The following is a 26,998-nucleotide window of genomic DNA, read 5'->3' as shown; positions in this document are numbered from 1 at the left end:
AAGGTGCATAAAAATATCATAGCAATCATATTAACGGAGTAATAATTTCAGAATTATTACAAATAAAGGTGCATAAGTATATCATGTAGGAATGGAAGTGGATAAATAGATAAAACATAACATAATGATATCAAGACAAGATATAGTATTCAATAATAATATTCAGTAATGAGGATGTAATTCAAATAAACAAATTGGAGAGTTCCATAATAGATGTATTGGAGTAATTTGGGAGTCAGATCGTTATGGGGGATCTTTTTTGTATGTCTTTATGAATAAGTAGGTCTTCAGTAATTTTCGGAAGGTTGTCGAGTCATGTGTTGTTTTTATGTTGATCGGTAATTCATTCCATAATTGTGTGCAGATGTATGAGAAACTAGATGTATGTATAGATTTGTATTTAAGTCCTCTACAGCTGGGATAGTGAAGGTTTGAGCAAGTGCGTGATGAACTTTTGTTGTTTCTCTCTGGTAACTCTATTAATGCCCTGTTTAGCATGCATTTGCATGCTCATTGCGTTCAGAGCCGGCAAGCTCATTGTTACACGCATCGGGTGGGAGCAAACACGGGCGCTAGTACTGCGCTATTGGCCTCTGGCGCCTGTGTTTGCTTTCGATCATGTGCCTTTCAGCTATTTAGACCAGAAACATTTCACCATTGTACACCATTGTATATGTCATGTAGCGCTATAGAAGTAGTGGTAAATATTTTAATGAAGGCAACAGCACTAAGGCTGTAAACGTTGCAATTGTTTTATGGTACCAACAAGAACGTGAGAGTTAACAGATTTTGCAAAATTTAGACACCCCTGGGCAAGTTGGTAAAAGTAAACGCAGCTCTCTGTGAATTTTAATGCATAATTACTATTTATTTGTACAGTATTTTTAACAGATTCGAATTAAGAAAACAGGAGCAAACTTGTGAACACCCTTTCAATCATACTTTTGGGCTCATTTTTGAAAGAGAAAGACGCCCATCTTTCAACATAAATCGAAAGATGGACGTCCCCAACTGCTTTCCGTCGCAGGGATGGCCAAAGTTCAAGGGGGCGTGTCGGCGTAACGAAGGTGGGACTTGGGCGTGCCTAACACTTGGACGTCCGTGACCCATAATCGAAAGAAACAAGGACGTCCCTGATGAACACTTGGACGACTTTACCTGGTCGTGTTTTTCTTACGACCGAGGCACAAAAAGGTGCCCGAAATGACCAGATGACCACTGGAGAGAATCGATGATGACCTCCCCATACTCCCCCAGTGGTCACTAACCCCCCTCCCACCCTCAAAAAATATCTTACAAAATATTTTTTGCCAGCCTCAGATGTCATACTCAGGTCTATGACAGCAGTATGCAGGTCCCTGGAGCAGTTTTAGTGGGTGCAGTGCACTTCAGGCAGGTGGACCCAGGCCCATACCCCCCCTACCTGCTACATTTGTGGAGGAAGCAGCAAGCCCTCCAAAACCCACTGTACCCATATCTAGGTGCCCCCCTTCACCCGTAAAGGCTATGGTAGTGGTGTGTGTGTGTGTGGGGGGGGGGGGGGGGGGGGGGGGGGGCTCAGCACACAAGATAAGGGAGCTATGTACTTGGGATCAATTTATGAAGTCCACTGCAGTGCCCCCTAGGGTGCCCGGTTGGTGTCCTGGTATGTCAGGGGGACTAGTGCACTAGTAATGCTGGCTCCTCCCACGACCAAATGGCTTGCATTTGGTCATTTCTGAGATGGACGTCCTTGGTTTCAAAAATCGCTGAAAATCAGAAACGTCCATGTCTAAGGACGACCATATTTCAGGATTTGGATGTCCCTGACCGTATTATTGAAACAAAAGATGGACGTCCATCTTGTTTCAAAAATACAGGTTTCCCCGCCCCCGGATCAGGACATTTTGCGAGGACATCCAAATCGCAACGTGGATGTCCCTTTCGAAAATGCCGTGTTTTGTAACTTTGGCAGAAATAACCATTTTCAAAGATTTCCTGTAGCTGGCTGAGGGCTCCGTTTAGAAAGCAGCGCTACCGATGAACATGCTGCGCTGAATGTGAAGAAGCCCATGGGAATTGAACACCACTTTGTAAAAGGAGCCCCTGATAGTCTGCCTGTTTTTACTCTGGGTATTTTGTCCCTTCTTCCTTGCAGAATTCTTCTAGCTGAGAAATATTGTTAGGTCCCCTTTGCATGAACTGTGTGTTTGAGATCTTCCCACAGATTTCAATAATAATCAAGTCTGGGGACTGCTGTCTTTCTTTCCTGTAAGTTCTTCATGGTTGATTTGTCAGGTATGTTTTGAATCGTTGTCTTCTTGAAATATCCATCCTTTTTTCAGCTTCAGTTTCTTCACTGGCTGTAGAACATTAGTTTCTAGAATATTTAATTGAATCCATTCTTCCTTCCACCCACACTATACTTTGAGTGCCATTGGCTGCTACACAACCCCAATCATAACGGATCCACCCCTGGGATTAATGCTTGGCATTTCTTCAAATGTTTCACCCTTTTTTTCTCTCCAGATGTATCTGGTATGGTTGTGGCTGAACAGTTTGGTTTTGATTTCATCAGTCCAAAGCAGTAACCCAAAAGCCTTTAGAATTAAAGGTGACCCTATCATTTATAACCAGGTTGTCTTTTTGAGAAATAGATTCACAGTTAACGAGGTTTTAGATGGATTTTTTTACACATGGAAATTGTGTCCAGACATATAGTTATGTTTTTGGCATAACCTGACTGCCCTCTGTATAAATGGGGAGTATCTGGGTTTCTCATGTTCTAAAAGGGCTGTTTTATAACTGGACACTTGATGGGAGCCTGTCATGTAAAGAAACGTAGGTGCCAACTTTTCTTCGCAGCAGTGGTTCTTAGAAGCTACCCAGACAGTAGGTTTTCATGAGTGAATATTCATGAGAGAGACTAGAGGGACATGGAATGAAGTTGCTACGTAGTAAAGTTAAAACAAATCAGAGAAAAGATTTCCTCACTCAACATGTAATTTATGTCTTAGCTCTGTGGGATTATTTGCACTTTTCCTACCATTGAGGTGGCGGTAAGGGCTCCCGCATTAACTCAGTGGTAACCGGGCAGCTGCCTGATTACCGCCGGGTACAATCTGGCGCTACAAAAATTTTTGTAGCACCGGAAACGACGGCACGCTAAGGGTGGGAAGTATTGCCAGGCTGCTGCGGTAGCCCGGCGGTACTTCCAGTATAGCGAGCTCCGCTTAGTAAAAGGCACCCTAGATAAGGTGAGTCATAGATCTGAGTGGTTGAATAATTCTTTGGAAGGCTTTTCTAATCTGAGGCATTTTTATCTTAAGGGTAACTTCTCCAATAGTCATATTGAACACTGTTTTATCCATAGGCACAAAATAGGACAAAGTCCTTTTTGAATAAGACCCAATGTGTTTGGGGGGTGGGGGTGAAAGAGGTGTGGTGCGCTGACATTGACATGAGTCTACCAGCTTCCTGCTGTGCATGGAAATAGCAGTTCTTCAGCTGCAGTTTACTGTAGAGTCGATGGTTAGCTCTTTGTCATTCTTTTCCCTCCCAGGCTCAGTAAAATCACAAACCGTTTAAACATCCAAAGGAAAAGCCAGTTCATGCAGAGGTTGCACAGTTACTGGACACTAAAGAGACAGTCTCGTAATGGTGTTCCATTACTGCGCCGTCTACAAACCCACCTGCAATCTCAGAGGAACTGCGATCAGGTAAGCGGACACTACAGTCTTAGTCAAACGCAAGAGAAAGTTCAGGGTGGTGGTTTGGCAGCATCGCGCCACTGTTCTGCGTTGTGGGCTGCCTTCTCTACCCCCAGGTCACTGACACCACAGAGGGTTCAATGAACATCCACTTTATAAACGCCCTATTATTTATTTGTGACATTTATATCCCACATTATCCCAAACAAGTTTGAGTTCAATGTGGCTTAAAATGAACAGTATAGGATACATAGCAAAGAATAATGAGTAAGAAAATAATTTGTAAGAATCCAATTTTGCAATACAGTATCATAAACATACTGGGATAGCTATGGGTGGTTAACATTTAGAAAATCTATTATGAATGAGAAATTGTACATGAAGCAAAGAGAAAGTTAATGCTAAATAGAGTAATGACCAATTCAAGTAATAATCAATTGTTTGAGATATAGTTGTTCTTTGTGAGGGTTTGTTTGAATAGGAACGATTTGAGGATTTTGCGCAATCTAGCTATAGTATTCCCCTTGACTTGTGTACATGGAAGGAGATCTAGTGATAAGAGCATTGATCTGTAATTCCATAGACATGCTAAGGACAGAAGTTCAAGATTCCTTTCTGCTGCTGACTCCCTGTGTGACCTTAAGCAGGTCACGGTTTCGCCATGTTCCTCCAATGAAAACAAGATATTTAAGATAACCTTGTTTTCCCGATCACCAAATTTCTAAAATTCTGTCATTAGGATTTGCTCAGGGTTGAAGTGTGACATTCCTTTTCTTTCTAATCTGTCCTGCCCTTTTGCCATGGGCTATTTATTTAGTAAATCTCCCTAACAAATTAGTGCACAGATTTTTTTGTTGTTGTTGCGATGTACTTAAAAGATTTTGCTGCTTTCATCTTATATGAGATCATATAGCAAGGCCATTCTCTTAATTAGTAATGTAGGAATTGAATTTTGCATCACTTTCTACTTGAATAGAGCAGAAAATATAAGAAATGACGCAACACTGATATTCTCTTGTACATATCTGTGCTTAAAAGGACATGAAATGGCGAATCCCTGATGACAGAGATCTTCACTGGGCAGCAATTGGTAAATCGGATGATGGCACTGTGGATCCAGCTAACAAGGTAAGTTTTAAGGTTTATTTATATTCTTTCTACTGCCTTCCAAGGTAAGTTAGCAAGGCGGTTTACAGTATAAAATTAAAGGGGGGGGGGGGGAGAAACAGGAAATGAACAGTAGGAAAAGAAAATGGGATTAAAAATTACATCAAATTAAATAGTTATTTATATGAATTACATTAAATGAATAGAGAGAGAGAGTAGGAGATTCTGGTTAGCAATCTTGGCCCAGTCCTTGGACACCAAGCCAGTCTGGTTTTCAGAATATCCACAATGAATATGGATGAGATAGATTTGCATGCACTGCCTCCACTGTATGCAAATCTATCTCGTGCATATTCATTTTGGGTATCCTGAAAACCTGACTGAGAACCCCTGCGTAGATACTGGTACCTATGCTAGATGGTGACAGTACTATAGGCGAAAGAGAAGTAGAATGTTTTTACAATTGAGTCTAACTGGATTCAGCACATAAAGTGATGTGCAGCAAGTTTCGAAGCTGTGGAGTCACAGAAAAAAGAAAGCAGCTTGTGCTATAGATTCAAAGTAACAGAAGAAATGGGAGGAAGTTACCACTCTGGATACCTAAGCTAGACAAGAGCAGACTCATTTGGTGGAGTGTGATAATGTATGTGATTTCCAAGCATGGCTTTTGTTGTATACTGCCTTGGGTGAATCACTCATGCAGGCGGTTAATAAATCCCAATAAAATAAATACAAAGATGTGTTGTCTTTCTCTTGATCGCTATGGGAGCAACTTTCAAAGCTGCCTGCACCATTGCAAAGCCTGCAGTTATTTTTATTTACAGGCTTTGTACCAATTGCCTTGAAGAAAAGATCCCACAGAGATTTGCACCTGCTTTTTCTGTCAATTATTCTCCAAGGAAAACAGTGTACGTAACATTGAAAATGCATAGCTGCGTGCATCCATAGCTGTTTCTACCCCAGGGACATCTCTGCACAAGAACAACGCATATAGTGTTACTAGCACCGGAGGATGTGGGGCGGTTTGCAAACAGCCAATTGACCCAGTTAAATCACTTTTCAAAATCCCCCCCCCCCCCCCAAGTTGCTGGGATCCAGGGCATAAATTTGGGAGGAGGCACAAAGACTACTTTCCTTTGAGTTCAGGTAGGCTTGGAGGCCCTCTATATTGTGGGCACCCAGGGCAATTGTCGTCGTATTTATGAACACCCCCCCCCCACACACACACTGCATACAGAGTAATGTCACCCCTAGATTTTGCATCGTTTTTCAAAATGAAAGTATATGCACTGAAAACTGTCTAAAGAAAAAGCACCCCTAGAAATTTGCACCCATTTTTACCAGATAACATTTTCTGCTTAATTTTGGAAATACCAAAATCTATGTATTATTGCAATCCTCATTCTAACTCTGCCCCAGAAACTTCTCCATGCTGTGCAGGTAAAAGTACACATGCTGAACACCAACAGCACAGGGTAGGAAATTCTCAAATATTTCATTTTTATTCTTTCCAACCCAATGGCGTATTGGAAATAAATCATATAGAAAGGGTTGAGAATGTCTATCCATCTATCTGAGAGCAAAATAACTCTCCAAAAAATTAATAGAATAAGATGAAATTTGTTGTTTGGAACTAGTGAAAGAAACGTGAGGTCTGAATATGGGCCAGATCAGTCCAGAGCTTCAACAGAAGTAAGCTTTAAAAAAAAAATTACCCAAAACGCAGTCCCAACTTCTGCATCATAGAAACGCAGATATACTGACACACAGCAATAAGGGAATTGCTCCTTTAAAACCACTTCTCTCATCTCCACAAAAGGATTCTGAGGAGAAGAACTGGGCCCTAAAGGAACAGCTAAAATCTTGGCAGCGCCTTCGCCATGACCTGGAACGAGCACGTCTTTTGGTGGAATTAATCCGCAAACGAGAGAAGCTTAAGAGAGAAACGGTAATTAGCCCATATGCATTTCCTTGTGTATTCTTGGCTGAGAAACCTACATAATGATGTGCACATTTCCATGTCTGCCAGTGTCTTGGTAAGAATTAGAGCCAGCCTTGTACTTAAGCTGGCAGTCCTGTCCCTTTGGATCACTTTATTCTAGGTTTCACTTTGAAAATGCCAGTCTTGTGTTCTACCCACCTTTTTTTGTTGGTTTTTGTTACAGCTTCTCTCTGAGGGGTATAGTTATCAATGTGGATTATCATTAAGATGTGTTATTTTACCACTAACTCGTGCTATTTTATGCCATGAGACCTAGTTACTAATAACTAGGAGGGACTAGGGGGCATTCAATGAAGCTACAAAGTAGCTAATTTAAAACGAATCAGAGGAAATGCTTCTTCACTCAGCGTGTAATTAAACTCTGGAATTTGTTGCCAGAGAATGTGGTAAAGGCGGTTAGCTTAGCGATTTTAAAAAAGCTTTGGCCGGCTTCCTAAAGGAAAAATCCATAGACCATTATTAAAATGGACTTGGGGAAAATCCACTGCTTATTTCTGGGATAAGCAGCATAAAATGTTTTGTACTTTTTTGGGATCTTGCCAAGTATTTGTGACCTGGATTGGCCACAGTTGGAAACAGGATGCTGGGCTTGATGGATCTTTGGTCTGTCCCAGTATGGCATGTACTTATAACAGTAGCCCACATTGATAACTTTCCCCCCTGAATATCAGGAATTACATGAAGGCAAATAGTTCTTCTTTGCTAGGGGAGGAAATAATTGAGTATTTGTATCTACTGTGTTCTTTATTGCAGATTAAAATCCAGCAAGTGGCACTGGAAGTGCAGTTGACACCTTTCCTCATTCTCCTCCGCAAGACTTTGGAACAACTTCAGGAGAAGGACACAGGCAATATCTTCAGTGAGCCGGTCCCTCTGTCTGAGGTAACAGAACCCTACGAAGTAAGAATCCCCCCTCCCCAATTTACATAGCACATATCGCACTTCAAATCAAACTGACTCTTTATTTCAGAACAGATATCCTCCAGTGCCACAAGGGGGATTAGCAGTTGTTGCTGACCCAGGCAGCTGAGACGCATCTGAAATTGATCAGGTGTCTAGACTGAATACAAACACAGGTTGTGAAAAGTTATTTTGCAACTGGGGGAATTCTGCACACAATATTTTAAAATTCTATGCTCTTATATTTCTGCAGAATGCCCTCCATTGTAAGGCTTGGGTTCTCCACCCCCCACCACAACACTTTCTCTTTCCTCAGGCGTGACCCTTCCCAGCAATCTCATTTTTTTCAGGTTATACCCTCCCCAGTTCCCTCCCTCTCTCTCTCTCCCAACAGATTTCGCTTGACACCTCTCCAGGGCGGACAAATCTCAGCTTTCTCTGTGCCCTCCCCCCCTCCCCCAACCTCTTTCTTCACATGCATTCAGCTCCCTTGCCCTACATAGGACTTTATCCAGTCACCCATCCCCACCCCAGCAAGACTCCAAAGCCTCGCTGCCTTCTCCAGTTCTCTCTCCTAAATCCCTAGCCAGACTCCCAGTGCTCTCTTTCATTCCCTCCTCTGCTCTTCCTTAAGTTCTGTTTTTCTCTCCCCCCAACACCATGTTCTTTGCTTCTGTACTGCTCATGGTAGGCAGTAGGTTTGCTTCCCTGCTCCCCCACCCCCCCTCACAATACTGTATTACTGTTTGTCCAGTACAGATCAAGCAGCCAGAGTCAGAATGCTGGTTTGAACCATGCAGGATACCATACAAATGTGCAGTTCAAATCGGCATTATTACTCCAGATGGCAGAGGAGGACGTAACCCAATGCAGCTGCTCTCCCCCTCATCTTGCCATACGATTGACATGCTGTGAAGGGTGGGGGTGGTGCAGAAGCATGTGAGCTGCTACTGCCTGGAAAGAATTCTGCAGTGTACAGTTGTGCAGAATTCCCTCAGGTTATTATTTGAAATGGATATTACAGATACAGAAACTATGATCTTAAGCTCTGGTGCGCCATGACCTCCAGTGCAGAATGACGTCTTATAAAAGCACTGGTCTCTTCCTGTATGTAATATCAAAATACTTCCAGAAAAATGAAAGCTGCTCATACCAACCTGAAGCTTAAAATTGCAATCTTTATAGCACCATAGATTTCATTATCCTGCTTTTTACCTTTGCATATCCTAACGGAGTGCCTCAAAGCAGTGCAAAAAGTGTTTTAGCCTGGGTTTCCCTTGGTTTTTTTTTTCTGCTGACCAGTTCTAAGCTGATGTTGCGTATGCTTAGCACTCAGGCTCTGCAGTGATTCCAGGGCACCTATTCCTGACACAGTCCATCTTTTCCACCTCATAAAACAGAAAAGGCAGTTTTGGGAATTATGGGCTAAAAGAATCCTCTTTGGAATGTACACCTGTCTATGCAGAATGATACAAAAACCACACATATAGTTATAAATGGCAAAGTCATTCAGCAAAGAAGGCAACACAAGAACAGAGGGTGAAAAACTAACTCCAAGCCTAGGAGATGATGTGCAAAAATCCTTTATGCAGTAGCACCAGATGAATAACTCGACGAGTCCACCTTTTAACAATTATATGTTTTTGAATCAAAGTGTTTTTTATTGTAATCACTTTTTGAAATTGTTTATTAATCCTATATAATAATTCTCACCTCCAACAGGATGTGCTTGGGACCGTGCCTGCTAGGCAGGCAGGCACTAACCTCAGTGACATCAATGACAGACAATTTGGCAAAGCAAAACAATCTGAGTGCTGGCCATTAGGACACAGGGTTGATAGAAGAGTTTTAAAAGACTGAAGGAACCCAAAGTGTTAAATGGGGGGGGGGGGGGGGGGGGGGAAGTTCTGAACGACTGAAAGACATGAACATTTGGGAAAGGAAAACAATCTGAATGCTGGCCATTAGGACACAGGGTAGATAGGAGAGTTTTAAAAGACTGAAGGAAACGAAAGTGTTAAACTGGAGAAGGGGGGGGGGAGTTGTGAATGACTGAAAGACATGCAAATTTGGGACAGGAAAACAATCTGAATGCTGGCCATTAGCACACAGGGTACATAGGAGAGTTTTAAAAGACTGAAGGAACCAAAAGTGTTTGGGGGGGGGGGGGGGCAAGTTCTGAATGAATGAAAGAAATGAAAATTTACGAGAGGAACACAATCTGAATGCCGGGCATTTGTACACAGGGTAGATAGGACACTTTAAAAAAAAATGAAGGACGTGAAAGTATTACATCTTGGGGGAGGGGTGAGGAGGAAAGCGGTGGGGTATCCGGATACTGGGCGTTAGGGCCACGGGGGTACATAGACTTTTGAAAGCCTTAAGGAACCCAAAGTGTGGGAAGGAGGAGGAAAAGGAGGGGAGGGAACGGGGTGAGGGGCATTAGGAACAGGGGAGGGGGCCCTGTCATACACTCTCATTCTCACACACACACTGTCACACAGACAATCTCACTCTGTCACACACCCGCACATTCACTCTGGCTCTCTCTCTCTCTCTCAAACATACACACTCCCAGGAAAACCTTGCTAGCACCCGTTTCATTCATTCCAGAAACGGGCCTTTTTTACTAGTGTAATATATTTATAATACATTTGTTCTTATTGTCATGCTACTTTCATATACAGTTACTCATTTGATCCCTGAAGCAGACGGTTGCGCCTGCCGAAACACAGACCCATGTCAGGTCATTTCATCTGGTGCAACTGAATAAAGGATTTTTGCATATCATCTTCCAGGCTTGGAGTCAGTTTGTCACCCTCTGCTCTTGCGTTGTCTTCTTTGACATTCCGTGGAGAGGTGTTCCTGTTTCCTGTCCTTTGGCACCAAAGTCATTCAGCAAGCATAGCAGTGTATTTGTTTTTTTGTTCTGGCTCCATGACAAGTTAAAATGTGAGCCAGACTGAATATATTGGCACTGGCACTTCTGAGTGAGGAGCATTTCATCTGCGAATATGCATTTTCAAAATTTGGTTCCATTTTAGCTGGCACTATTTTGTAAGTGTGTGATAGTGCATTTAACGCATGTTATTTCATATTACCATGTAGTAAAATGGAATGAAATTGACTGAAATGAAAAGTGAAACCTAATGGAAAAAATATAAAAATTGAAAAAAAAAATTTTTAATGAATGTTTTTGCCCTGCATACCCTTAGCAATAATCCTAGTGAATTGCCACTTAAAAAGAAATTGCAGTTGTGAACATTCAGCTTTCACGGTACATGTGGAAAGATGCCTCATTGCTAGCAGGTGGGATATTCAACTTTGGATTTCAGAAAAACTGTGAACCATTATATATCCCATTGTTTGCTGTAATCACATCAAACTATTTGAAATCTTGTGGTCAAAAGATAAGAGGTAACAGCATCTCAGCTGTTTCACCAACTGACACATGTCCTTGGCTCTCTAAATATATAGTTGATATCAAAACTACTTATTACTTGAAAATCTGATGACTTTGCCATATAAAAAGACTTTGGAGCTCATTTTCAAAAGAAGAAAAACATCCAAAAAGTGATCCCCTCCTACATCCCAATTTTCTACCTTTTTCACTTCGCCTTTTTTTTTTTCTTTTTTAAATGGACCAAAAACACAAAACATCCAAAGCATAAAACCTTGTTAAAAACAATATTTTTGAAAAGAAAAGATGGACGTTTTTCTTTTTGGAAAATGACCTTCTTTCGTATTCAGATTTTGGATGTTTTTTGCAAAATATCTAAAGTCGGACTTTGACGTCATATCGAAAATGCCCCTCTTTGATTGTGGCCAAACAGCTGGACAGTGCCTCAGGGACAAGTACATAGGATCTCTAAGGGAGAGGAAGGGATAGTAGATGCTATGGATGGGCAGACTAGATAAGTCATATATCGCCGTCTCTGGGGAAAAAGGTGACTAAAGTAGTGGATCTAAATTTTTCATGTCATGGGTCCATAAGTAGTTTGAACTTTTTTTTTTTTTCACATAAAAGGGTTGGGGGAGTTTGGACTGTTCAATTACAAATTGTTTGCTCTAACAACAACATTCATTAAAACCTAATTTGTTTTGTTTGTTTCTGCTATTTTTAGTCACCTTTTCCCAGAGATGGTCTTTGTCTGCCTTCATTTTTCTTTGTTTCTAGTAGTGATGGGAATGAGGTTCACCATCTACAGCTTACCTAGTGTGAATATTTTCCACGTGCAGATTGACGTTCTGATGGAATATTGCACCAGAGAATGTGCTATTACCATCATAGAAATGTTCAATAAACAATAAAGTGATGAATAAGTTATATTTCATAGAATAGGTTATTTGTGTAAGTGACTTCCATTCTTTTAGCCTTTTATGCTCTATCCACACAGGTACCAGACTATCTGGAGCACATCAAGAAACCCATGGATTTCCAAACCATGAAGCAGAACTTGGAGGCCTATCGCTACCTGAACTTTGACCAATTTGAGGAAGATTTCAAGCTTATTGTTAGCAACTGCCTGAAGTATAATGCTAAGGACACCATCTTCTACCGTGCTGCTATACGGCTACAGGAACAGGGAGGGGCAGTCCTGCGTCAGGCTCGCAGACAAGCTGAGAAGATCGGCATTGACTTTGAGACAGGAATGCACGTTCCCCGTTCCACCTTGGCAGATGAGATTGGCCGTCGCAGTGCTGAGAATGGTGGGGGATGAGTATATTTACGGGGGGCTTAGAGGATAGGAAGGGGGCAGTTACTCTTCAGTGAAATATAGAACGCATAGATTCACTAGAACAGAAAACACATCCCTCAAATTCAGGGGTTTTTTTTTTTCAGGAAATTCATGCACTGTGTGCAAACAACAAATATCAAACATTTGTTTTAACTTGCCAAGAAAACATCCATTTGCTTTTTCAGTACTGTACATAAAAACTCAATTGACCTGTCTAGTATCTTTTTGGCAACTGGTTCCAAAGCTTCATCTTCAGAAAAAAAGAGAAAATATTTTTAAAATACATGCATTTTTATGCAGTTCAAGCATATGTAATAGGGTCTTGGGAAGGTCAATTTTTGAGTCTACTCATATGCCTGCAAATTTGTATTTTAAAGGGAAAGTCCCTATGGCGTTTTCCTTTGAAATACACAAAGTGTGTTTACTTCATACGTTACATGCTTTCCTGTGGATAATCCTTGGCAGTTTCTAAAAGGGGACTTCTCCAGAGAGGAACATTTGTTTACCTTGGAGAATTTCTTTAATATGATCCCCTATAGGGACATCTTCTGGGTTCATTGGCTTGGCAAACGTAGGATATTAGCATTTCTCACTTCTGGAATAAGCAACATGGAATGGATGTCCCTAGTCTGCTAGAGACTTCCAAGTGACAGGATCCTGTTCTGATCCAACATGGTATTTATTTTCAAGTTACTGGTTCCAGGGCAGTGCTCATTCTAAACCTCTTAAGCCAGTGGTTCCCAAACCTGTCCTGGGGGCTTTCAGGATATCCACAATGAATATTTGCGAGAGAAATTTGCACGCATTGCCTCCACTGCATGTAAATCTCTCTCTTGAATATTATGGACATCCTGAAAACCCGACGGGCTGCGGAGTCCCCAGGACAGGTTTGGGAACCACTGGCTTAAGCAACTTTTTAAGCTTGAGAGCAGATCTCCTTAAATGAATATTGGATTGGATTTATTACTTATAAGCCACCCTTATACAGGGCGGTGAACAAAAATACATAAAAACAATCACACACCCAAAAGAAAACTAAAAAGATTTTAAAAAATAAATAATATCCAGGCCCTCTAACTGGGCAAAGAATCAAGACCAGCGGGCACATGGGGGGGGGGGGTCTTTTACTAAGCGGGCTTACCACTGGCTAAACCAGAAGTACCGCCGGGCTAAAGCAGCAGTTTGCACCCCTAGCACACACCATTTCCGGCGCTACAAAAATATTTTATAAACCTATGGCATATCCCTTCTCAGTCATGTCTTTAAGTGGAAAAGTATTAATCATAGTACAGTCCATCCAGTCTGCCCAACAACATAAGCTCATAGCATAAAGTACGATGTGATACTACATATATATCTATTATTATTATTAGCATTTGTATAGCGCTACCAGACGCATGCAGCGCTGAACACCTGACGCAGAGAGACAGTCCCTGCTCATAGAGCTTACAATCTAAAAGATACAGACAAGACAATTAAGGGCGAGGGAAGTACTGGGTGAGAAAGGAACAAGGGGAGGGCAATTGAGTAGTGGCTAGGAGCCAAAAGCAGTGGTGAAAAGGTGGGTTTTCAGCATAGATTTGAAAACAGGTAGAGAAGGAGCTAGATGTATCTACTCCTAAAACCTACTCCTCTGCTACTTAATTCCCTGCTGTCCCTCATTTGTCCTCCCTGTTGTCTTCCCCCCCCCCCCCCCCAAGATGTTCCTTACTGTCTATTCTGCCATTGTATTAATATGTTGTTCCTTCCATTCATGTTGTTAGCCGCTTAGAGCCTGCTATGTTGGGAATATGTGGGATACAAATGTTCTAAATAAATATATAGTTGATCTCGATTTGTCCTCAGACCATAGAAGTCAACCCAGCACTGGCTTTGCTTCTCAATTACTGGTGTTGCCATCTAATCACCGCTAAGCTTGTTTGGCTCCATGCCTTCCATACAAGATTCCTTTGTGTTTATCCCACGCATTTCTGAATTTCGTTACCATTTTCATCTCCACCATCTCTCGCAGGAGGGCATTCCAGGCACCTACCACCCTCTCTCTGTGAAAAAGTTCTTCCTGGCGTTATTTAGTGTAGCCATAAGGAAGCCATTCCATCCTCTTTGTCATTTTTGTTACCCTTCTCTGTACCTTTTCTAGTTGTACTATAAATATTTTGAGCCCAATATTCAGCCAGTAGCAAGCAACATTAAACCTGTAAATTCAGTACTGGGCTACGCCCAAGCACCGGCATTGGAATTCCAGGTTTATGGAGCAGGCTAACACATAGTTAAATTTGATATTCGGCACTTACCCGGCTATGGGTTACTGCATAAAAATAGGATTGACTTTTATGCAGTCCTATTTGGCTGGTTAAGTGCTAAATATCAGCACTTCCATTATATAGCTTTCCACTAGTCCAGAACCTGTAGGATAACTGTGTCCACCAACAAGCAGGTGGAGACAGAAAACTGAGCTGAGACCTATCTCTCTTGGCATCCTGTCTGGCTCCTCAGTGTTTTATATCTCCAGCAGGTGGATGGTATCGGTCCTGATCCTTTCTCATCTGGGGTAAGACACGCTTTTTCATCCTATGGTTCTGAGTGATTTGCTCCTGGTTCAGTTGGTCCCCAGTTGAGCTTTGCAGGTGGCTTGAGTCTACATAGTCATACCTGAAGATCTTCAGATCCCTGTCTCTGGTATCCCACAAATTTATTTCTTCTCTCCCATCACCTCTCCCCTGTTTCCTGTGGAGCTCTCCTTTTCCAGCACAACAACCTTAACAAAAAAAAAAGGAGAAGGAAAGAGGTTTACTGGAGAGAATGGGAAGGAACAGGAGTCGCTTGGAGCTCAGGCCAGTGCAGAATGACTTGTGTCTTCGTTCCCTTTCTGGAAAGGGCTCAGACAATGTGACAGCAGTGGCATATATCAATAAGCAAGGTGAGACCCACAGCCATCCGATGGTGATGTAGGCTTATCGGCAGTTCACATCACTGGGTCTTGGAATGTGGAGACGGACTTTGTCAGCAGGCACTCCTTGGAAATGGGAGAATTTGAACTGTTCAGCCAGTGTTTTCAGCTGATAGTGAACTGATGGGGTTCTCTACTTCTGGATGGCAGAATTGCAAGCAAAAGAAATGCCAAAGTGCCCAAGTTCTTCAGCCATGGGAAAGAACTGGGCTCGATGGGGATCAATCGCCCTACTGCAGGCCTAGCCAGAGACACATCTACTGTATGTCTTCCATCCTTGTCCCATGGTAGGCCGCATGTTGAAAAGGATTGCATTGCATCGGGGTTGGATAATTCTCGTGACCTTGAATTAGCCACTGAGGCTGTGGTATGCAGACCTGATTTGACTACTGGATGGGGATCCTGTCTGTCTTCCGCAGGTACACGGCCTACTGAAGCAAGGTCCGATGCTCATGGAGAATCCATGCCCCTTTGGTCATTTGAGATGAAAAACATTGTTCAGATTCAGTCATTTCTACCTTGCTTCAGGCTTGGAATGCTCTACATCCGTGGCATACACGAGGGTGTAGAGAACGTTCGAGGGCTGGTGTTCTGAGCATGGACTTTCTCCCTTCTCCACTTGGATTGCGCTTATCCTAGCGTTTCTCCAGGCAGGGCTTCAGAAAGGATTGGCGTTGGGTTCTCTAAAAGTTCAGGTAGCGGCTTTGGCCGGTTTCAGGGTCAGACTCCCCACAAGAATCAAATTATTAGTATTTATTATTGAGCGGTATATCAAATGTGATAAATAATAATAATTTGATTCTTGTGGGGAGCAGGCCACTTCCAGCCTTCTTTTCTTATGCCGTGTCCAGAGTGGAACCTTAATTTAGTCCTTCTGGCTCTTCAGAAGCCTCCTTTTGAGAGATCTTAGGCTAAAGACAGCGTTCTAGGTGGCTGTTGCGTTGGCACACAGGGTTTTGAAGCTTCAGGCTCTTTCTTGGGATCCCTTTCTCTGCTTTTCAGAGGCAGGGGTCTCCTTGCACACAGTTCCTTTCTTCCCAAAGTGATATCAACATGTCTTCTCAACCAATCTGTGGAGCTTCCATCCTTTTGCAGAGAGGGCGAGGAGGCTTAGTATTCTTCCTTGAAGCTTCTCAATGTGCATAGAGGCCTTATTAGATATCTGGAAGTCATGAATGAGTTTCACAAATCAAACAGACTGTTTATGCTTTTTGGTAAACAGAGGCTTGGCCTCATGGCTTCTAAGCCCACAGTTGTTAAGATAGCAGAAGCAGACTATCACATCAGCTTATTTGCTTGTGAGGAAGCAGGCTCCTCAGGCACTACGGGCTTGTTCTATGATGTGTACAGTGGAATCCTAGGTGGAGACTGCCTTACTGTCTCCGGTGGATATTTGCAGGGTGGCGAAGTGGTCGACATTGCATACCTTTGCTATGCACTACATGGTGGGCGTTGTGGTGCACTCGGAAGCCAGTTATGGGGCTTCAGTCCTCAGGGCAGCGATGCCAGGATCCCACCCACAGGTTCTAGAATAGTAGGAAGCTGCATAATGGAAGGAGGAATTAGGTCTTACCTGATAATTTTCTTTCCATTAGTCCTTCCCACTATTCCAGAGACCTGCCCGAGGTTTCTGAGATGTTTAGTTGATACAAAGCAATGGGTCAAATAATGACTGGTCACCTTGCATTGTTCTTCCCTGCATATCTCTTGTGCTCTACAAGTTGCCCAGAGATGAGAGAGGTCCACACGTTTTGCTCATCTGATTAGTGTTCGGTTAGTGAGTTGCTTAAAACCTCATTACAACCAGAAGCCCTTGGTCCTGGCTACAGCAGCCACTAAAAATGATTCCTTTTTTTCAAGATTTTTTTTAGAAGAGAGGTGTTAGCCTTATCTGTGTAGTTTATTTGATTTGTACGCACCATGCGTTTGAAACTAGGGCCACGAAGCATTCTATCGAGAGGCTTCCTCACCTGTGGCCTTAGTATCGCAGATGCCCTCTTTCAGAAGGTTGTTGTGTTTATTCTGAGTTTATCCTTACTGCTTATCTATGTAAATACTGAGGAGCTGGACTGAATGCCAAGAGAGATGTCTCAACTCAGTTTTCCAGTTCTCTATATTCACCTACTATCCCACAGGTTCTTGAACAGTGGTAAGGACTGATGGAAAGAAAATGATCAGCCGAGATCTAATTTCTCCTTAACCGGCCAAGTGCCAACTCCACCCCTGAAATGCCCCCAAAATAGCCGGTTTTCAGTTTGGCACTAACCGGTTAAGTGGTGCTGAAAATTAGCGATTAGCCCTCAACAGTAACTGGCCAGGAGGTGTTTTTGGCGGGTTAAATCGCTTTGAATATCGACCCCTTTATATTTAAGGTACTGTCCCAATCTGGATTCATATAGAGGCTATGATATTCTCATTTTTTGTTTTTCAAATAATTCCTAATACTGTACTTGCTTTTCTTGACCACTGCTGCACAAAGAATCGAGGATTTCAGTATATTGTCTATAACAGCTCCAAATACGAATTGTCTACACGATAGGATTATTTTCACCCAGTGCATCACTTTGCACTTGTTCACATTAATTTTCATGCTCCTCTTGTTCCTTGGCGCCATACCAATGATTCTGTCTTGCAGAAGTATCCCTGAAAAGATGGGCTATTAAGTGAAAAGAAAAAGGCACCGCCATTCCATTTGGATAAATTTTATATATAATATAAAATCTAAGGGGTCGATACTCAAAAGTGATTTAACCTGGCCAGAAACAACTCCTGGCCAATTTAGTTGTGTGCAAGACTTCAGCGGCACTTAAGTTGGTACCACTGAATATCACCACAGAATGCTAAACTGAAAACAGGGGTGGAATCAGCATTTATGTGGTTAAGTACCACATAATCGCATTTAACCGTATAAGAGATAGCTGGACGTGTAAACCCAGATATTCAGTGTGGGGCCCAGCATTGAATATACCGGGAATAACACCTGCGGCGGCTACAAAAAAAACACTCACTGCCTCTGGCTGAATATCTACCCCTAAATTTTGTTCCTACCCCAGAAAAAAATGTTGTCTTCTGCCTTTCTTGGCAGGATCGTAGTCCCTTTTTTCTCTAAAGGGCAGGAAGCTTTACTGAATGAATCAACAGACAACTTCAAACAAGAAACATAATTCTATTTTTAACCTTGTACACGCGTTATTCTGTCACCTGTACTACTTGGGTTTACCATTGATATCTCTGCTCTGTACATCACTTGCTTGGTACTGCCGAGGCTCACATGCAGGAAGATGGGCTAAGTTTGAGAGAAGAGTGAGCCACTAGCTTCTTAACATCTCTCTCCCTTTCTGTGCTGTTCAGAGGATGATCGGATGCCGCTGTCCGAGAACAGGAAGCGTCTCCCCTTAGAAGAGCAACTGAAGATCCTTCTGGAGCAACTGGATGAGGTGAACGCCGGAAAGCACAGCATTGGGCGCTCACGCCGTGCCAAGATGATTAAAAAGGAGATCACAGTCATCCGACGTAAAATTGCCCACCAGCGGGAGTCTGGGCGGGATGGACTGGATAGGCACAACATGCCTGGGAGGGGTGTCCTGCCATCACGTGGCCCTTCTGAAAAGGATGGACAGACAGACAGTGCTGCAGAAGAGAGCAGCAGTCAGGAGATTGGGAAAGGTACTAACCAGGGCTAGTTCAGCGTTCTCCTCTGACACTTGGACCCGCTTCTGCATTTCTGTTACGATGATGTGTGTGTTTTGGTGAAGCCCTTTCTAAGCAACAACTCTGGAGGCAATTAATTTTAAGAGCAGAGAAGGTTTTAGGGCTTCTGTTCCAGTGATCTCAGACTTTCAAAAATAAGGTGCAGTAGCTATCTTGTAATCTTTTCATCTGCGAGATTTACCCAAACGTATTTTAGGTCAGTGCTTCTAAACCCTCTCCTAGAGGCACACCAAGAAAAATGAAGGCGGATAAAGAGCATATGGCCTATCCAGTCTGCCCACCCATGTCATCTGTTCTCCCTTAGAAATCCTATGTACTTGTCCCTAGTTTATTTGAATTCAGAGACAGTTTTCATAGTAATCCTGTAAACCTGACTGGCTAGATACGCCTCCAGGAGAGGGTTGATAAGCACTAGATTAAGAGATAGAACCCATCTGATTGATACAAACCTTTCATTTCTGATGAAAGAAGGCTGTTTACTTCTCACACCTCATAGTGCTCTCAGTAATATAAGGGAATGGAACTTGATATACCGCCTTTCTGAGGTTTTTGCAACTATATTCAAAGCGATTTACACAGTATATACAGGTACTTATTTGTACCTGGGGTAATGGAAGGTTAAGTGACTTGCCCAGAGTCACAAGGAGCTGCCGTGGGAATCGAACCCAGTTCCCCAGGATCAAAGTCCACTGCATTAACCACTGGGCTACTCCTCCATTCTCTTATCCATAGTGAATTTACCCTTTGATAATTCCCTGGGCAATTTATTAAGTACAACAAGAACATTATTTAAATTGACTTTGGAGGCGATCAGGGCTGTTGTCTCCTTTCAGGATTGTAGTGCAGCAAGGGAGCTTAAGTATAGTTAAATATTGGTGATAAAATCCCCCCCCCTTTTTTTTTTATATAGAAATGCCCCCTTACTTTGGGGTTTCCAGTGTGTGGTTTGCCTTTCTGGGCTTCAGTAGCTGGCTAGCTATGTGTTAAATCCTGTGCCCATGACAGCTTTACAGTGTCCAGAGGGAAAATCTCAAGATAAATAATAGCAAATTTTACTGCAGAGTAGTTGCTTCTTCCCAGCCTTGTGAAAGCAGATATCGGTCTGAATAACTCTTTAGCATGTTCTCGTGACCCCCCACACTAAGAAATAAAGGTCTACTAAAACCCCATTACAATCAGAGGCCCTTGGCCCTGGCTACAGCAACCACTGAAAATGGTTCCTTTTTTTCAAGATTTTTTTTAGAAGAGAGGTGTTAAACTTTCATTTTATCGGTGTAGTTTATTTGATTTGTACAGGGCTTTGATGGAAAGCACCATACATTTGAAACAAGTTGGGCATCAAGAGGCTTCCTCGTCTTTGGCCTTAGTTTCACAGATACCTCTTTCAGAAAAAAAGAGGGTTTCTTCAGATGAGTGCACAAATCATGTCTGCATTTAGTATTCTTGATGCATTTTTCTATTAGACTCCCATATTTGGGGTTTTGCTATACCCTCAGGAATTTGATAGTTTCATGCACTGGTATTTGATTCTCAAAGCAGGCCTGTCCCAATTGGTATCTCTCTGAGGCAGATTCATTATAATTTGAATATTAAGTTATTTTGTACAATTGTAATTAAGTACTGTATAGTTTGATAAATTATTTGGGAAACCTTCTAATTTTCTATTTAATAAAGCAAATTCATTAAACATGTGGCGCCATTTATGTTCTTGATGGTCAGGGAGCTTATTTTAAAAGGTAGTTGAGACCATGCAGAAGCGTTGTCCTTTATAAGGAAAGGGACTACTGAAAAGCAAGCGAGAGTTTTTGTTCTTTGTAAGTGTGGGTTCCAGGTGCTGCTCTGCTTATTTGATATAAAGTACACTCTGTAGCCCTCTCATGCCTTTCCCTTTCTTTTCTTGTGCCTCTGTTCTTCCATTTTCTTGTACTCAGTTTCTGTTCTCCATTTTTTTCTTGCAGGACTTGGCTCAAATTCTTCCTCCACCCCAGCACATGAAGTTGGCAGAAGGACCTCTGTCCTTTTCTCCAAGAAGAACCCCAAAACTGCAGGTCCTCCAAAACGGCCAGGACGCCCCCCAAAGAACCGGGACAACCAGATAGCTCCAGGGCAAGGTGGGAGTTCAGTGGGACCTCCACAGCTCCCAGTGATGGGGGGATCACAAAGACAGCGCAAAAGAGGGAGGAGCCCCCGCCCCAGCTCTAGCTCAGACAGTGATAGTGACAAGTCCACAGAGGAAGCCTCTCTTGGTAAGTGCAGTGATCTCCCACAAGTTAGGATCATGTGACATTTTTAACTCAACAGGTTAAAACAAGGAGACTGTAGGGTTTCGGAAAGGGAAGTGACCAGTCTTTCACACATATAAGTATTGCCACACTGGGACAGACGAAAGGTCCATCAAGCCCAGCATCCTGTTTCCAACAGTGGCTAATCCAGGCCACAAATACCCAGCAAGATCCTGAAAAAGTTCAATACATTTTATGCTGCTTATCCCAGAAATAGCAGTGGATTTTTCCCCAAGTCAATTTAATAATGTTCTGTGGACTTTTCCTTTAGTAAATTCGTCCAGACATTTTTTAAACCCGGCTAAGCTAACTGCCTTTACCACATTCTCTGGCAACAAATTCCAGAGTTTAATTACACGTTGCGTGAAGAAAACTTTTCTCCGATTCGTATTAAAAATTTACTACTTTGTAGCTTCATTGCGTGCCCCCTAGTCCTAGTATTTTTGGAAAGAGTAAACAATTGATTCACATCTACCTGTTCCACTCCACTCATTATTTTATAGACCTGTATCATATCTCCCCTCAGCCTGTTAAGCATAGCCCCCACCCCACCCCACTAACACACACACACATTTTCAGCATTGGTGCTTAGAGAAGACCAATAAGTTTCTTCCATCTTACCTACAGAGTTAAACTAAACCAGTTCATTCCCATGTCAGCTCTGCTCACTAGCTACTATGCAGCTACCTGCCTGAAGTGAGAGGACCTCTCTGAATATGGGGGTCAAAAAAAACAATTGTCTTTTTTTTCTGGGGAACACAAATATCTGAACATCTGTAGGGTTTTTGTTTCCTCCCACCTCCCCCCCCACCAAAAAAATTGCCTTAAGAGGGATAGTTTTGAAAAAGACTGAATGTGGTTAATTGATGCATTCTTTCAACTAAATTGTCTAACTCATTAGAGACTTTAGAAAATTAGTTCACAGTTGTGAAAGGGGAAGTAAAGGAGAGGGTTGGGAGAGCAAGTTAAGGCCTGAAAGGTATGAGGTAGGTTGGACTGTGGAATTACTTTTTCAAATGAGCACAGTGCCAAAGCAATCACAAAACTTTGAGCATTCCGCTAGCAGCATTTGGAATATAATTTACTGGCAGCTCCCAGTGCAGATTATTGATGTTGAATGGGTTTTTTCCCCCCTTCATGTTTCCTGGGCTGCAGACTTACCAGCAAACGGTTTCAGTAGCAGTAATCAACCAGTGAAGAAAAGTTTCCTGGTTTACCGGAATGACTGCAATCTGCCACGGAGTAGCTCTGAATCTGAATCCAGCACCAGCAGCAGCAGCAGCGCTGCTTCGGACAGAACCAGGTAACTGCTTCCATGACCACTTGCCACATGCCTGCTCAGGATTCCTTTCTTTCTTTTATTTGGATTTAAGCTCACTTGTTTTCAGTCGTTGCAGAAAGTGAGTTACACTCAGGTACAGTATGTATTTGCCTGTCACCAGAGGGTTTACAATCTAAAGGGTCCTTTTACTAAATCTGCGAGCACGCCTAGGTTTTTGCCTGAGGGTGAAGTGACCTGCCCAAGGTCACAAGGAGCATCAGTGGAATATGAACCCTGGCCTCCTGGTTCTCAATCTACTACTACTTTTCACATTAGTGTCACTACCCTCTATGCATTGTAATCCTTTGTAATTTTGTAAGCCACTTTGTGCTCGCTATAGTGGGAAAATGTGGGGTATAAATGTACCAAAATAAATAAAACTCCTGATGTCTGGAGAGACAGGAGTTTGTGAATTGTTAAAGCTACAACCTATAATGACCTCCAACCAAACTTTGAGCTTCTTTCACAAAGCTGTGCTACCAATTCCTGTGTGGAAAATGAGAGGAAGCCCATAGGAATTGAATGGTTTTCCTCTCATTTACCGCATAGGAATCGCTGGCGCGGCTTTGTAAAAGAGGCTCTTTGTTAGCATTCACTGGTGGAAAAACAAATGTCAGATTCATAAACCAGTCCTGCAGGTGGGCAGTGGCATTTCAGTAGACACAGAATTAAATAAACAGCATTTTATTGAGTACTGTATTTGTGAATGGCTTGAATTAATACTTGTAAATTTAAAAAAAAATGGAGAAAGACATTTACAAGTCCTAATACTAATACCAACAACATCTAAGTGGAGCTTAATATTCCCTTAACACTTGTGTGATAAAGTGCCTACAACAAACACTTTTTTATAATTATTAAAAACAGGAAGAAAAGACCTCAGCTAGCTTAGGCTGTATAATTGCCAGTATGTTAGCAAATAACCAGCTCAGCTCTGTTCTCAGCTGTTCATCTCTATCACTGGCCACAAACCTCCTCTATATATTGTTCTTTGCAATTTTTAAATTGTACTTAAGTTTTTAAATTGAAACGAAAGCTTGCTCTCTTCAGGAAGCAAGAACTTTCTTCACTTCCTCAACCTATTCATAATCAGAGCAGAAAAATTGGAAGCACTTAACTTTAGCTGCAGACAACCCCTACCGGGACCCATTTCATATTCATATGCTGATGACTTTCTTCTTATTCCTTATGTACAACCGTTAAATATTGATCTGATGCCGATTCAAAATTGCCTTGACGAAGTTGCCAAATGGCTCACAAAACACCATTTAATGCTAAATCAAGACTAGACAATAACATCTTGGATAACGGGGCATGGACCAATACCATCATTAATACCTACCTTGTTTAATAAAAAGATACCTACGGTAAAATCTTTTAAGTATCTTGGTGTCATTATTGATTCGACGTTAACATTCACTGAACAAATATCGGATGTTGTAAAACAATCCTTTTATCACTAACGGAAGATACGATCTCTTAGAAACTCAAATCGACAAAGATTCGCTATGGACCCTCACATATGCCTACATCATCACCCACTTGGACTATTGTAATACTATCTATGCAGGGCTTACAAAGGCCAACTTAAAACGCTTACAAATGATACAAAACACGGCAGCTCGGGTTATCTGCAGAGCATCCAAATACGATAGGATTACACCTCTTCTATATCAGCTTCACTGGCTCCCCATCGAATTGAGAATAAAATTCAAGATTCTTGCCCTGGCACATAAAGCATTACAGTCATGAACACCATCATATCTAGCTAATTTAACCATACCATACACACTGCCACGTACGCTACGATCACTCACAGTCAATAGACTAACTATTCCACCGTTAAGGAGGGCAAGATGGGAATCTACGCAAGTATCCACTTTCTTTTATTTGGCTCCAACACTTTGGAACTGTCTTCCATAAAACATTGGATTAGAAGAATCATTTATCAACTTTTGAAAACGTTTAAAAACATATTTTTTTAACGATACATTTGGAAATAATATATGATAAGGAATTTTTAGATGAATTAAATATACATTTGATACGTAGCATAGATTAATAGCAGTATGCATGAGCATTGCAACTGTTACTCACCTTTCTAGCATGAATGATTGTTTGCTGTGCTTTACTATTGATTAATGGATTTCCAATATATGTGTTAGTGTGGATATATATAATTTATAAAGTGTAAACCGTTTTGTTTTTGCAAATGCAATAAATAACGGTATAGTAAATAAACGATTTCACCTCCCATGGCTTCTTCATATATCACCATTTGCTTCAACGCTAATAGATGCTTTTGAAAATATGACATGTCCCACTATGTTGAGGAAGTGAAGTAAAGAAAGTACTCGCTTCACATTGCACAGCCGAAGCCAGCTGAGGTCTTTTCCTCCTTTTTTTATTATAAAAAAATTGTTTGTTGCAGGCACTTGATCACACAAGTTTTAAAGGGAATATTAAACTCAAATTAATCCTTGGACATTCTATTCATCATCTCTCTTTTCAGCACTACCCCTTCCAAACAAGGCAGAGGGAAACCATCGTTCTCCCGTGTGAACTTTCCAGAAGACAGCAGCGAAGACACGTCTGGCACTGAGAACGAGTCGTACTCTGCAGGGGGTGGACGAGGCATTGGCCATGGCAGTGAGTACTCCCAGCTAGATTGGATGGCCGTGACAAATGTGAAACAAAGAGCTTTACCCCTTACAGGGCCCTCTGGGATGCAAACATTGAATCCTGGGCCACAATTTTAATTTCTTTGGATTTTGCTTAGCCTCTCACCTTTTTCAGTGGTAGCACAAGGTGAGTTACATTCAAATATAAACTTCTAGAGTTTGGAGGATGCTATGCCCATCTCCCATGGTTATATGCGACTGTGGTGCACAAAAAAGGAGGCTTTACTGTATCAGCTGGAAGAGAAGAGTTCAGAAAATGAATTATACATCTGATAGGGAAAAATGTGACAAACAGCATAACCAGCCATTCCTTCTCCTCTTGCTTTTCAGCTGTTGTGCATATCAGAGTATACAACTGCTCTCACTGAGTCATTTTTATGAAGAATGAATCATTTTACTTTGCACTGGACTTACATCCCACTAACACCATTATTCTAAGAAGTCCACAAAAGTCAAGAGTGAACCATATGTTCAGATAGTACAAATCAGTCGCATTTACAAATACAATAAACATAAAAAAGTTTTTTAAAACCCCATTAATTATTAAAATATTTCCAAATAAGACAGTTTTTTACAATTTCCTGAAAAGTAAATAATTATGTATCCTTCAAAGTTCTACTGGTAATGAATTCCAGAATGTTACTGCTTTATAAGAGATAGAAGTAGACAACTGTTTCTGATAGCTGACATTGTGCACTGGTGGGTAATATAATAAAAACCAAATTTATAACTAGTAGAGATGTTTACCAGCTTCACTAGATGATACGGAGGCTCACCGTGCAAGGTCCTAACAACTAAAATCCCTAATTTAAACCACCAGCAGCCAGTATAAATCCAACAAATATGGTGTTATTGAAACAAGAGTCAGAAAATAAATTAACCTGGCAGCAGTACTCTGAATTATTTGTAAACTTCACATAGAAGCATTAGAGCAGACCAAAAACACACTATTACAATAGTCTATTCTGCGTTTGTATGACTGTTAAATACTTCTTGGAATAGGATAGACATGGAAGCCACCTTCACACCAGTCGGCTTGTGAATGGTTTGTATGTCCAACACACAGAGCGTGATCATGTTTTCCATTCCTGTTTCCTTGTCTTTTGTACAGTGGTGCGGAAAGGAATTGGCCGTGGAGTTGGATGGCTGTCGGAAGATGAAGACTCCCCTCTGGATTCCTTGGACTTGGTTTGGGCAAAGTGCCGTGGATACCCATCCTATCCAGCGCTGGTAGCCGTTCCCACATTCTCTCATTCTGTGGTTTAGCAATCATGTTGGCCTCCACCTAACATTCACTGCTCTGGTGTTTCTTTGCAGTAGTTAGATGCGGGATCCTGCTACAGGCTTAAGGGGGGAGGAGGAATAAGGAAGTCATGTTAATGGGGTGGGAGGGGGAAGGCAGTACAAGCCCTCTGTCTCCAACTCAGGATTGCTTGGGAGGAGGCACCTTTTACACTCTCGTGTACGTGTGTGTTACAGTTGCTTCAACAGGAGGGTATGGGGGAGGTTTTTGTGTCTTTTGCTTCTGGGGATGTGGAGGGTGACACTGTCTAACTCCCATGCCATCCTTCTCCCCTTTTATCCCCTGCTTCAATTCCACATTCTTTCTTCTTCCT

At 41.9% G+C, this 26,998-nt stretch overlaps 1 protein-coding gene across 3 annotated transcripts in view; it reads left to right on the top strand.

The window, feature by feature from the left end:
* The window catches only part of BRPF1 (bromodomain and PHD finger containing 1), a 36,517-nt gene that overhangs the window by 8,066 nt on the left and 1,453 nt on the right, over positions 1–26,998 (top strand). The window contains exons 4-13 of one of the 3 annotated variants that reach the window (XM_030208167.1): positions 3,542–3,698; positions 4,728–4,817; positions 6,616–6,744; positions 7,552–7,680; positions 12,096–12,408; positions 18,739–19,053; positions 21,057–21,344; positions 22,536–22,683; positions 25,214–25,350; positions 26,494–26,612. In XM_030208167.1, the coding sequence (XP_030064027.1) occupies positions 3,542–3,698; positions 4,728–4,817; positions 6,616–6,744; positions 7,552–7,680; positions 12,096–12,408; positions 18,739–19,053; positions 21,057–21,344; positions 22,536–22,683; positions 25,214–25,350; positions 26,494–26,612 (1,825 nt within the window). Of the gene's footprint in view, positions 1–3,541; positions 3,699–4,727; positions 4,818–6,615; positions 6,745–7,551; positions 7,699–12,095; positions 12,409–18,738; positions 19,054–21,056; positions 21,345–22,535; positions 22,684–25,213; positions 25,351–26,493; positions 26,613–26,998 lie in introns of all 3 variants that reach the window. The other 2 variants (XM_030208166.1, XM_030208168.1) reach the window with 2 other exon arrangements.

This window comes from Microcaecilia unicolor, chromosome 6 (assembly GCF_901765095.1).
Source record: "Microcaecilia unicolor chromosome 6, aMicUni1.1, whole genome shotgun sequence".
Classification (NCBI taxonomy): Eukaryota; Metazoa; Chordata; class Amphibia; order Gymnophiona; family Siphonopidae; genus Microcaecilia; species Microcaecilia unicolor.
This window is presented reverse-complemented; position numbering and strand designations above follow the sequence as displayed.